Source organism: Apis florea, unplaced genomic scaffold, assembly GCF_048593485.1.
Source record: "Apis florea isolate Af1SG1 unplaced genomic scaffold, ASM4859348v1 contig_3587_pilon, whole genome shotgun sequence".
In the NCBI taxonomy this organism is placed as follows: Eukaryota; Metazoa; Arthropoda; class Insecta; order Hymenoptera; family Apidae; genus Apis; species Apis florea.
This window is the reverse complement of record NW_028256789.1, coordinates 826,200-840,322: the sequence shown is the minus strand read 5'-3', so window position 1 is coordinate 840,322 and position 14,123 is coordinate 826,200. Positions and strand designations below refer to the sequence as shown.

The 14,123-nt window shown below is 39.7% G+C and overlaps 1 protein-coding gene across 3 annotated transcripts in view; it reads right to left on the bottom strand.

The window, feature by feature from the left end:
* mdy (diacylglycerol O-acyltransferase) overlaps positions 1 to 14,123 on the bottom strand; it is a 92,185-nt gene that overhangs the window by 48,899 nt on the left and 29,163 nt on the right. For all 3 annotated transcript variants that reach the window (XM_086914399.1, XM_086914400.1, XM_086914401.1), the window contains exons 4-5: positions 11,253 to 11,305; positions 4,421 to 4,529 (exon numbers count right to left, since the gene is read on the bottom strand). In XM_086914399.1, coding sequence (XP_086770525.1) covers positions 4,421 to 4,529; positions 11,253 to 11,305 — 162 coding nt within the window. The remainder of the gene's footprint in view (positions 1 to 4,420; positions 4,530 to 11,252; positions 11,306 to 14,123) is intronic.

The following is a 14,123-nucleotide window of genomic DNA, read 5'->3' as shown; positions in this document are numbered from 1 at the left end:
GGCGATCGCCTCTGGCAAAGGGACGCGGCGTAAAAGCGGTAATTACCTCGAACGAGACAAACGATTGGACAATTCGTTCGCTGAAAAACTCGATACGAAGAGGGGGAGAAGCGACGCTCGATATTCGACGCGGTCGAATACCCGATCCGCCCTTGTACCGGCCGCGCCACCCTTCTCTCTCTCTCTTTCCCTCTCTGCTTCTGACTTTAATGGTACCGCCGCATCTCCAAAGAACAGGAGGGGAATCACGCGCCGGCAGACGATTCTCTCTGATGATATCAACGTGTCCTCAAGATCCTCGGCCTTTATCGTTTATTCAATCGCGCCCTGTTTGGGAGCAAATTATATTCCCCCGTCATCGCGTACGTTAAACCAGTGTTTACCGCTCGCGCATAATGGAAATTCCGTTTGTTTCAAATACAACGAGTGATAAAATTGTCGATCCTCTTCCCTCCCCCGCGGAAACAGATACGATATATAACGTCCATTTTCGCTCGTCGAAAATAATTCCACCGAAGGGGAGGGTCGTTAACGAGATCGATCCATTCGAGTTTTCCATTAACTACCTTTCAATCGGCTCGAATCGGTGGCGAGTTACTTTACTACGGTGTCGGAAGAAAAATCACTCGGGCCCTTTATGCAATTTCAGAGTGGCGGCTCGCGACAAATGGAAGCTCCGTTTCATTAAATTTACACCCGAGTGAAAGGCTGTCCGCGCTTTTTCCCCGGGACGACGCTAAGTGGCGGGCATTGACGTCTTTAATTCCGGCAAAGAGAGCTCTCGAATAAAACCGCTCGTCGATAATTACGACGACGAGGCTCGGGGAGGAGGAGGAGGAGGAGGTTGCCTCGCGTCCTTTCACGCCGCCAATCAAAAGACAAAACTGCTTTGAAACGCAGCGCGCAAAGAACCGGAGCTTCTCGACGAGGAGAGGAGGAGGAGCTCGTGTCTACGCTGGTCGCATTTTTTCCCTCCTTCCTTTTCTTCTCCTTTCTTTTTCTCTTTTCCCTCTTTTTTTCCTTTCTCGCGGAACACGCGCTCTCGCGCGCATACCGTGAGTCGTTTCGCGTGTCGAGTCGGGGGTCGAGGATCTCGACGAGAACAACCTCGGAGAAAGGAAGAGGAGGCCGCATCTCTCCTTCTCTCTTGCGCGCAACCACTTCGCGTACCACCACCTTTAGGCACAGACTTCGCAACTTTTAAGAAGCGCTTAAAACACAAACCGGATGTACCGACTTGGTTGACGTATGAATCTCCACGCGTGTCGACGACAACACGACTTTTCTCCCCGGTTCTATCTATCGTGTATCCCTCCTTCTTTTCCGTTTCACCCGTTGTTTCCAACAGTCGCGAATCGAAATCTACCGACCGACTTTTCCTTCTTCGAAAAAATAATAATAATAATAATAAATGTCCACGCGTAAAACTTCCATCGGAAAATTTTTCTCTTTCTTCTGAAAATCTTTCTTCTATCGAGCTGCTGCGATCATTGTTTATTTTTCTATCGAGGAGTATACGATGGGTATAATAATAATAAAAATTTTCTCCTGGTTTCAGAGAAACATTTAAATCAAACTTTCTTGATTTATCCTCACGCAACGGAAAGAGGAGGAGGAAGAGAAGAGAAGTTTCCCGCGATAAAAGATCCGCAATAAACTCGGTCGACTCGGTCAAGGAAAGAATAACTGGGAGGACATCGTAAAACCTCGGCCACGAATCCGCGAAAAAATTCCCCGGAAGCAACTTTCTTCTTATTATTATTATGCCTCTCTCGTTAGTTTTAATCCGCCATCCTTTAATCAACGCGAAACATCTGTCCCCCTTTCCGAAGGAAACTTTAGAAGCGATCTTTTATGACGATACGTCGTCTTCTTTCGAAAGGGGAAAAAAGAAGAAGAAGAAGAATCCGAATTCGTCGAAGATCGGGGAAATCGGAAGGATTCGATATCGGGCGCGCGTTGGCATTGCCAAAGATGTTTTAATTTGAAATTCTTTTAATTAGAATCCCCTCCCTTTCCATAGATTCTTCGATGCGTTTACTCTTTAATTGCTTTTCTTCGATCGTTCTCGCCCCAAAGACGTCCCAATGAAATCTCTTTTAATTGAGATTCGCAACCCCCCCAGGCAGGCAGGCAACTAGATCGGCGAGAAACTTTTTTACCGCGATTTTTCTCGCCGACTTTAATTATTTGTTTGGGTTCTACAAGCTACAGGTTGGATATATATATATACGCGCAAGAACCTCGAGATGGTAAACAGCGCGAATTTAATTGTCGACCGGAACCAGATCCTTCGACTATTTCCAAGAATTTAATTAAAAGGAATTCGATCAAAAATAAAATGTTTTGACGAGAGGACTATCTCTTGGAAATATTCATGGATCGTACGAATAAATAATTACGATTGAACGAATGAGCCGGTAAAGAAATCGAGTTTAATAAGTTAAATAATAAAAGATATAATAAAGATAGAGAAGGAGTCGTCTAAAAAAATTTGATCTTTCGTAAAATTATTATATTCATATATTTCTTCGATGAAATTATTTTTCAAAGATGTAATAATAATAATAATAATGATAATAATAATAATGAGATTTAAATAATAATAAAAGATTAACGAAGGAAAGAAGCTCGTCTAAAAATTTGATTTTAAAACGTTATATTTTGGAGGATAGAATTACTTTTGAAAAATATTTGCGACGTATATTTGATGGGAACATAAAAATATCGTGATTGAACTGCAAATCCGACAAATAAACGAAATTTAAATAATGGATTAATAACAAAAGAAGTTGATAAAAAAAGAAAATTTGATCAAAATATATCATATTTCGGGGGAGACTAGAATTATTTTTCAAAAAAATATTTTCAAAGTGTATTCGGGGGATATAAAAATATCATGATTGAACTGTAATCCGCCGAACAAATGAAATTTTGTTTTCCTGCTAATTTAAACTTCAAACTTCACCGGCATAATCGAACAATCGATCGAGTCGTAGATCAATCGTTGCCTCCCCTGTGTAATTGCATTCGTGTGCACGATGACACTCGACCGTCACATCTCACGGATCACCGTGCGTATTGCATTTAAATAGAATTTTTGATACCCCGCTACAACCGCCGCCTCGTCGCGTAACGAGAATCGAAGCATCGTGCCGGCGCCAGAACCGAAGGTAAAAACGACTAATCAAAATCGGCCGAAAATTAAAAATATCGCGTTAATGAGCGCGAATCACCCATGTAATATCTCGTTAATCGACGTAATATCGGCGATTGCTGCGACCGAGTGAAAATGGTAAACGGCGACAGGCGAGACACTGGATTCGTTTTACATCGATCGAGATTAAAGAGAATTAAAAAAGAAAGAAAGAAAGAAAGAAAGAAAGGAAGGAAGGAGAGGAAGGAAGGAAGGAAGAAAGGGAGGAAAGGAAGAACGAAAGGAAAAAGAGAAAGAGAGAGAAAGACATTCGAAAAGCGGACAGCTATTCGATTTAAATAGCATTCTTTTGCGTAACTTTTGTAACGAGTTAAACGACATGATGCAACACTAACGTCGTATATACGGTAGCGTTTCGATAATTAAACAGCTGAACGGACACCAATATCGCGCGAAAAGAGAAACGATGCTCGAAATTCACGGAATGCTATAAAGTTTCATTAAAGCTGAAAGTTTCGATTCGACATTCCTTCCTTTGTACGTCCCCCGATTCCCTAAGCTTTTGCATTTTTGGAACTCGCGCAGACAGAATAATTCAAAATTGTTCGTCCGTAACCATACGAGCTATGCACTCGTAAATGGACTTAGAAATTTCCCACACGTGGCTAGAAGTATATAATATTCGCTTGTGAAACACTTGCCTTCTTCCCCCTACTAAATTCGCCATCTCTATACCTTGTTACCTCGTTTCTTTTGTTAAGGTTAAGAAAAGTACGCGAGAAGTAGTCGGATCAAAAACCGTTTAAAGAACAATTTAAATTTTAATACAACGTCGAAAAGCGTTGAGAAAAAAGTTACAAAAATTTCGCGATATTTGCGATTAATTTCGTTTCTAATTTCGTTAGAGGGGGGAAAAATTCGTATTATCGCTCAAACTCAAAATAAAACGAAACATACTGAAACGAAAGAAAATACCTGTTAAATCGGCACGATTTAATTCTGCAATTTAAAATCAACGCTTCAAGAAATAATTTCCATTCCGAAATAGTCTTTATATCATCTTATCCAGAAACCAGAAACGTCGTTACGCCACGCGAAGACATCGTCGCTACCTCGTACATCCCCCTCCCTCCCTTCCCCAATATTTCATTTCGATAGGTCGCCATCGTACACGCGCGATACCCGTTTCGAGCTACACTGTATATATATATATACGGAATCGAGGATCGCGTCGAATGAAATGATACGTAAAATGGCGCTTACACAGACTGAATCCGGAATCCTTCACGTGGATGACCACCATCGGCATCAGTACCATCACGATGAGGTTTACGATGTGGAACATCATTCCTGGCCCGTGAGCTATGATATCCTGCGGCACAAAATAGAGAGGTACAAGTTACGAGCGGAAGTCGTAGTTGCAGGGAGCGCGTGGCACATGAAACCAAGGTAGGAAAGGGAAAGAGGTGGAGGATAGACGCGCGAGGGGAGCGGTGGTTGACCGGACAACGTTCAGCTTCTCAAAATACGAAAGCTGAAACGCAGTCCGTTGAACTACCGAAAGTCGTTTATTATCCATGCAGAGGCCCCGTATCCGGCCACGTCTGTTGCAAAATCCACTGCCAAGCAGGAACGATCTCGCTTGTCCTGCAAGATTTGCTCATTTAAACATTGCGACGCAATACGCCCTTGATCCACGATTAAATTAAAGGGGGGAGGGGGAGCGTTTGCTCCACGTCTCCCTTGCGTCGCGTGCCAGATAGTCGATCGATCCCTATCTATCGATTTATCTTTCGTTTTTTCTTTTCTTTTCTTTCTTTTTTTTTTTTTTCGTTTCTCTTTCATGTCGTGAAACAATTGGCAATAATTACATCGATAAAGGAAAAAATTATACGTTGTTGTAGTCGGGCAAGCATTTCGAATTATTCGGCCACCGTTGTACGCGGATTATTTCTCCGTTCGACTAGTAAATCGTAACGAGATATCACTTATTCAACTCATGCAGCGCGATAAAAAATGAAATGACAGCCGGGCCAGGGTTAATTATTTAAACTCATCGCCCCTCCTCCCCCCCTCTCCCTCGTTCCCCAGTTTTAATACGCGCCTAGTAGCACGGGATTACGCGTTCAAAATACAGGAATACACACGGCGGTAGAAACCAAACCGTGCCAGTGATGAAACATTTTCATCTGATATAAAATATTCCGCGGCACGCTTCCGCGTTATATTTTCCACTGTCAGCCTTAGCCGCTTCGCTCAGCGCTGTTGAACCCGTTCTCGAAAGGAAGATTGTGAAAAAAAAAAAAAGGAAAAAAAAGGGAATAGAATAAAAAAAAAAGAGAGAGAAAAGTAAAAACAACCATTCATCACATACCATTCCCCGCGAAACTTTATTTAACTAAGTGAGACAAGTGCGACTTTTTCAAGGAATTTTTCACGAATCTTGTTCGAAAGCAAGATTCCTGATTTCGTCGAGACGAATCTTCCCGCCCCGTCGATCTACTCGATCGAGTCGATCCCCCGAGTTTTACGAAGCCTTGCGCCCAATTGGATCCAAACCGAAAGGATATTTGTCCGCAACTAAACCGGTATGTCGGGGCAAATATTTACGAAGCGCTTGACCCAATTACGCGGGACAAAAGAATACCATGAATTTGAAGCGAGGTCCGGCAAATTGCACAACTCAAACATTCACGCGCGTGCAACGGAACACGAAAATCCCCTCTTCCTCGTTCGTCTTCGCCGGTTACAAAGAGAGAAAACGAGGGAGACGGGGCGGGGGGGGGAGGGAGGAGGGAAGGGGGGTCGAACGAGGCGAGCATAATAATCGGCCACGTCAGGAGCGACGAACCCTTCCCTCCCCCTCTTTGATTGCGATCACAGGACGATCACGGGGTGATAGAAAGGTATTAACAGGAAATGGAATTCCGGCTGATCGAATTAACAGGACATGTTAATCGAGACAAATGGATCTATCGAGATAATCAGCCGAGGTAAAAGCCATGCTAATACTCGCCCCGTAAAACCGTGACATTACTTACGACGCGTCCGCCACTCTCGACGTTAATAAAATGCGGCCATTTGCATTTTAATTAGTAGCACGCTTCGATCTTTCCTGTTATTTTCTTTTTCCCCCTCCCCTCCACTCTCATTTCTTTTTTTAATCTATTCTCCTCTCTCCTTCCTCCTTCCCTATTCCCATTTTTTCCCTATCCTCTTTTCATATTTTCCTTTTTGTTTTCACGTCGTATCCTCCTCCCTCGTATATATATATATATATATATATATATATATATATATATATATATATATATTATGCGCGATACATTTCACAAGGTTGATAGAGAGACTGATCCCTGGAAAATTGATAGGAGGGCGTAGGACAGGGTTGAAAATTGCACCGCCTGGCTCCCTGTTAGTTTTGGGGATTAATTTGTCATGTATTATTCATACACATAGGGTGATTATTCGTATCGTCAAATTATTCATACTACGTTGTTGCCGTGCGATCGTCATTAGTCAAATTATTACTCGATTAGCGGCCGACGATTAATCAGGCTATGGTAATTATCAAGTTCAGCAAGGTGGGTATTGCGCTATTGGTACCGGTATCGCCCCGGCCCAGGAAATTAGCTCCCAGAAGAATGTAATTTCGACCGCTGACTCCGCACGATATACTAATTAAACGTTAAAATATATCGTTTGCAAACCAATCGTACGTATGTTCGACAAAATTTAATTAAACTACGCGTGTTTCATATAAAACGTAAATTTAATCGTTGGACCGAGAGGCAGCCGAGAGGTGGGGACAACTTTTGACCGTGTTTCGTGTAACTCCGCGATTGTCTCGATGATAATCATATAACAACCGGTAATATTCGGTTTGCAATTTGTTAACGCATCGCAAATACGCAAGATTATTTAATTGTTAATGAAACTCACCCGATATAAAGTTGTCGAATAACAGGAATTGAGATGTTGAATGCAGATATGGAAATGTGTAACGAGATATTAAACTCGGACACGCGAAAATCCATTGTAATTAGCGACACGCAGCGACGACACGACCGCTCGAAGCGAAATCCGAATGACGACTGATTTTAAAACTGGTTTCAACTAGAAAGGTTACCGAGAAATATTGGGAATCGCCTCGAAGGTTAAAACCGATAATCCAAATTCGTAAACACATATTCGTTCACATCGAACGCCGCTCTACTTCCACTATAAACACTAGACATTATTTCATAGATTATTGATAATAATCGTGCTATTAATATATAATATATAATATGTATAGAATATTATTAATAAACTTTTATATACTTTTTATATATGCTGTTTTATGACTAATATATAAATAATATTTCTTTCCAATAATATTTAATTGCATTTTTCGTACAATACTAATGCTATTTTTTTATCACTGTATTTTTACAAGAAAACAAAAATTTTATCCAACTATAAAATTCGTGAACCGATACCAAATTTAATAATTTAATAATCTGTTATGTATTGATCTAAATAATTTTATAAATTTTTTTTTTATTTAAATCCTATTCCACGTATCATTAGTAATTATTCAAATAATCCTTTCACAATACAATATCCAAGAACAAATCGAGGGATATATTTTATATATATATATACACGGAATATTATACATATACATTCAATATTCGTTAAATTTCAGCTTCCAAATATCCGTATAATTGAGACGGTAAATCAATTACTCGGCGCAAATTTAACCAAATTTTTTTCTCCTTTCTCCCAACAATGAAGCCTAACGACGAGCCAGTTGAACCAGTGAGGGCCAGTTTTTCGAAACTTTCGTGGAAAATTTCACGAGGACAGATTGCTCCTTCACGTTGATCGATGCACACACGATGCGGTCCCCGTGCGGAGGACTTGGCAATGTTTACGCTAACACGATGGCAGACGTGTATTTGCGTCATCGCCAAGGGGAATATACGATATAAGGTATATAGACGTTATCCAGAGCATCGCTAATTCGCCTCGACATAGATACGAGAGAGAAAGAGAGGAGAGGATGGAAGTCAAGCTTTGCAACGTTACGCTAGGCCGATCATCGAAACCACGATGAGCGTATCAACGGCTAGTTTGATCATCTTTATGACTTCGCGATAAGAGAGCGGATTCCGTGTTAAACTAGGTGTTATCGCGTATGATAAAGCTTCATTTTTCACGATGTCATTCGTTTCTTTTTTTTTTCTCTCTCTTTCTCTCTTTTAAATCGCGAAGAGAAAAGTGCTCCATGCTCTTACGTATCACGTATCTGAAACGAACGGATCGATATTTAATCAATGAACGAGATTTACGAATTTTCGATTCTACCGGTATATGTGGAAAATGTTTCGTTAATTAATCTTCTATTTAATCTTTATGTTTGCAAGTTTTCATGCATAAATGCGTTTAATTATTCAATTAATATTTATAGAAAAAAATATGTTAAAAATACGTGTGTATTTTTAATAAAACACACTCAGAAAATAAAGGAAACCGTGTCATTAAAATCTCTTTCAATTACATATTTTCTTCTTAATTTATAGTAGCCTGTAAATTCTTCCGGAATGCATCAAATTTAATTATAAAATATTTACAATTAATACACATGTTTTTTATTTGTAAAAATTTGCTAAGAAAAAGTGTTAAACAATGCTAAATACGTGTATAAAAGATAAAATAAAAATTTATGCATTTTAAATTTTGCGATTCCGGAATATATACATGAAAAAAATATTATAAAAATTCGATAAACTATAAATTTTAATTCAAGAAATAATTTTTAATAATTTTTTCCTACATAAAGTAGAAATAAAGTAATATTCGACGCGAGTATATTTATAAATTTCGATCGTTCGATTTAAACGCCCTTTCTAATATAAATAAAATTTAGAATCAATCGCGATTCAGCCGTCGTTCCGTGCGGTCGTATCGTCGTTCCGTGTCGCCAATTACAATATATTCCAATAGAATTTAAAAATTCCTTTGATAAAAAAAAAAAGTAAAAAATTTTTTAACTCGATCTTCAATAAAATAATACTCTTGAATACTTATAAATAAATGAATATCGATATAAGTATCTAAAGCCATCGGATTGATTCAAGTGAATCAATAATGAATGATAGTGAATCTTCTATTAATGATTCATTCATTAATGATGAATTAAAATCACGAATCCTTAACATGCACTGTATAAATCGGGGAAAGGTTTCGTTGATTTCGATATATTTTCTTCGATACCGCGCTTTCGATACTTCTCACGTATTTAATAACCCGCGAACTGGATCTATATCCACGTCAACAAGATTTCATTTCGTACACGTTATTTAATCCACGATTTCTATCTATGCTCAATTTATGCTGATCCAGCGCAAGAACTTACTTTGGGTTAATTCGATTTAAAGCTTGACTCGATTAAAACTTGAATTTCTACTTAATCGGAAGAATCGTGTGTTTTAAATCGTAGATTTTTTCGCTATTTTCATACCAATTTTTATACTTTGTATAAAAATTATTCGATTATTTTAAAAAAAAGAATTTCAATTCAAGAAAGAAGAACAAAACAAAATTCTTTATTTCTCGACACTTTTCGTATTTTATTCTCTCGAAATTTTGAAATTCTATTTAATTTATATTTCCATCTAATATTCCGTTTAATTCTCGTACACGATATATCGATATATCGATTGTGACAAATAATATTAACATTTTATATACGCGATTTATAAATTTAATCCTTAATCCACTTGATAACTAACCATACAAAGACGGAACAAAATTTGACGGATAATATTCCCTCTTCTCGATCGAAAATTCAAACTTTGGAGAAACGATGTAATTTCATATATCAACATCAATGAAATTAAATCTCACGATAAATAAACGCAGCCGAGACAGCTGCGCGAAATATTTCAATACGAAGAAAACGCTCTGATGATCGAGATGATTTCTTTTTATCGACGATTTAATTGGCGAGAAATTATATCCGGTTGAAACTGGTAGAATTACCAGTTCATAGCAGACTCATTACACGACACGTACAGAAACTCCGTATATTCCTTGGAAATGGTCCTGGCTCAAGTCGTAAACTCATAAAGTTTCAAAATTACTGACCAGGAAATTGCCTTCGTGCTGTCTACGAAACTATAAACGAAAAAATTTAATTTCCAAAACGTGAATAGCCGCGTCCGTGTCGACTTTACGACTTTTCGAGTCCCGTGTTCCGTGACGATTTCCCCGAAAGAACAATGGAAATTAGAAATTAAGATCTCTACCGTGAGATTATCGCGGTGATTATCGATCGAAACTCTGCCTCTCCCTTCTCGAAACGCGATTCGTGTCGCGGATGGAAACGGTTGAAACGATTGCGATTTCCGTATTTGCGAAAATAAGTAAACGGATAATATTCCTTCTTCCGGATGGATTCGAAGGGAACGGATAGGACAGGACGGTTTAACGGTAAAAGAATGCGCACGAATCGGGGACAACATGGCCGGACACTCGATGGACGAGAAAAATGCAACGATCTCAACCACGGATCTCGCCTGCCATTTTTTGCTTTACACGAACGTGTAAAGTTTCCGGCAGCGACGCCATATGCTCGAGATATTATTATTAGTTTAGTTTAGCAACATGCTTCTTGCCGGAACAGGAGCAGAAGAGGGAGAGGGGAGGGGAGGGGGGGGCGAAAAAAGCAGCCGCAAAGCGGGCGAAAAATATTTTTCCAACTTTCGTGTGCGTTTCTCTCTTAAACAATCCTCTCTCCGCGCGTCCGTCACCCTCTTTTCAACACTATCCCCGTCCGATTTACTTTTTTTTTTTGCGCTGTCGTGTAAAAAAAAAAAAAAAAGAAAGAAGAAGAAGAAAAAAAAATGTACAAATTTCCGTGGAACGCTCAAACACACGCGCGCGCGCGCGCGCGCGGGGAGAAAGTTTTTTAATATTCCCGCGCATCCTGTGTCGCTCGTATTAGCACGGGGAATACATTTGCGGCGGTTCGTTTCAAAAAAAAAAAAAAGAAAAAAAAAGAAAAAAGGTGGCTCGGGTTCACGGCGATATTAAAAGGGTTACTCACCAACGACAGACCCTTCTCGATCAGCAGGCAGAGGCCTATGGGCACCGTGGAATCTGTAACAGGCAGAGAAAGAGGGGGGGAAAAAAAAATAGAGATAAAAATAAAAGAAACATGGAAACGAGTAATTCAATGATTCCCAACGCGGGCGAAGTGAACGAACGAAACGAAATTCCGGACAATCCGAGTTCGAACCGTTCGTTGTCCAAACGTTTTTCGGAACGAGAAACTTTGAAAAGGGGCGGTAACCCGGGCCCCCCTCTGCAATTGGCTGCAGACAGCAAGTGACGAGGGTCTGTCACACGATGTGACGTTCTGCAGGCAATCGAGAGGAGGGGGTGGGGAGGGAGGGAGGGAAAGGGAGATGGATAGATGGAGGAGGAGGAGGTGGAGGAGGAGGAGGAGGTGGAGAGAGGGATGACAGGAGAAAACAGTGGCGCGCGAGGCGAAGGTTGAGCATTGAGGATAAACGTTGCTGGTGATCGAGAATCCCGTTGGAATAGTTGGAAGGGATAACAGAGCGCACACGTATAGGCGGATACGTGTAGCGAGGGGGGAGGGAGAGGGAGGAAAAAAAAAAAAAGATAGAGGAAAACCGATATCGAGCTAACAGCGACGAAAGGAACTCGCCGATAAATCAGCTAAAATAGCACTGGTTACAAAACGGAAACTCGATCGAACTCGTCCTGCGTTTGTACAAAATAACAAAGAGCGCATAAGTCTTGAATTTTTCAGGTTTGGATAATAGACAAATAATAGAGAAAATTCAGAATTTTGAAGAAAATTCTAAAAAAAAATAAAAAAAAAAATAAATAAATAAAAACGCGTTTTGCGTTGAAAGATGTAAAAGAAAAAAAGTTAAAGTTTAAAGATATTTTAAATGGGCAAATACAATTCGAAAATTCAAATTGAGCAAATTAATATTTATGTGAAAATATAAATGTAAGAATTGATAATTCATGAATGGCAATTTACAATTATATAAATATTTTAAAAGTGATCGTTTGGAATGAATTTAAAAATATGTATTTCATACATTTTTAAAATGTACGACGGAATTTAAATTTTGCAGACACTTTTGCAAGGAATCAGTGTGAATCAAATTTAAGAGGAATAAAAAGTGGATACGTGGACGATTATGCAGGATACTGTTGCGCCACGGTTGTCTGGCCAGTAATGAGCCGTGACTACTGATCTTTTAGACGCTTCTTTCTATTCACCGCTCTTATAAAAGAACACTCTTATGCATAATTCCCTTCTAAATTTCTAACCTTTTCTTTCACTCTTTGCTCTTACTTCGCTTACTTTTATTATTCCTCGCCTCTCTTTTCACTCTGCAATCTCACTTTTATCGCGACATAAGCTTTTTATGTCGTAAACAAGAGAAGAAAAAAAAAAAAAAAAGAAGAGGAAATAAAAGAAAAACAGAATTTTACTTACGGTAAACCGTAATTAATATCTATCTACCTTTTGTATCGATCGAAGCCAATGGAAAATCGAAAACAACGAAAAGATATTTTAAGTCTCGACTCGCTAAAAACTTCTCGAGTTCGACACGATTTCGAAAACGTGACGAACATCAATTGGAGATAAAATACTGAATTTTATCTTCGTTTCTCTATCCAGGTTCCGTAATCCGAACTAGAACCGAGCCAAAAACACTTTGGCAGATTATGCAAGGATTCGGCTTTGGACGAGCGTGATAGCGCAGGTACGTACGACGATTTCGTTCCGTCCTCATATTGTTCGAAGTATCGTCCCGGCCGGATAAAATATGGCGAAAGTTAAATAACTTTAAGAGATGCAACCGCGCGATAGGCACACTTGGAAAATTGAAGATTTCCACCAGCCCTGGGTCAGGGGCTTTAAAACACGGCAATCGTTTTGTAAAATGAAAATGCGGCCCTTGCGCAACCGCGTCGGAATAATATCAACGAGTGAATTAAATCCTCCCGACGTTTTAATTATGATAAAAGCGTATTGTGATTCTTTGTATCGGCTTCGTCGACGCTGATTATACCGGCTGTACCAACCAGTAAACCAATCGTTTCGTTCCATAATTACGTACCATACGATATCAAATCGTTAAAAAGAAAGAGAAGAAAAAAAGAAAAAAGAAAAAGAGATGGAATGATTATGGTTACACAAGCGTCGGATCGATTCCATTTCAGCCTCGTGAAAAAGAACGCTCGTGCTCCCGGATAAAACGGATAATTAGGAACGAATTAAACAACAATTAGAGGGGCAGGTTTTCGACGCGAAATTGAAAACAAGCGTGAATCCTTTCGCTACTTTAACGAATTAACAAAGCGATATCCATCATCGAATTCGCACCAGGCCGGTGTCAAAGAAGTGACGTTTGGAAATTGAAAGAGCGTATCGCGCGAGCGATGACGGTGTGTACAGGTAATATCTCCGGCGCTCAACTTCCCTCAATTTCCGATTAGTCACCTGCGCGTCGAGATCGAAATCGATTTCGACGCTCCCTCTCTATTTCGTTCGATTAGTAGAACGGACAGGCTGTATAAACCGCTGTATCATCGCCTAACACTTGTTTCCAATGCCACGAGTTAAATATTATTTTGAACAAACAATCGAGACGCGCTATATCTCGATCTCTCCCGATATAAACGGGCCCTGGATAGATACACGCTCGCTCCATTCAAATATTTACACCGCGCGGTTACCTTGATCGCGCCGCGTTAACTCTTCTGGATCAATCGCTTTTCGATTCGTGCGTACGGAAAGAAATTCGCGTATCGAGATTCGATTTATCGGAACGTGCGAGAGCGAAAATATATTTCGGTCAACTGGATTCTTCTCCTCCAGTCGATATTTAATTCAACGTATATACGTGTGTTCGAACTGTGTCAC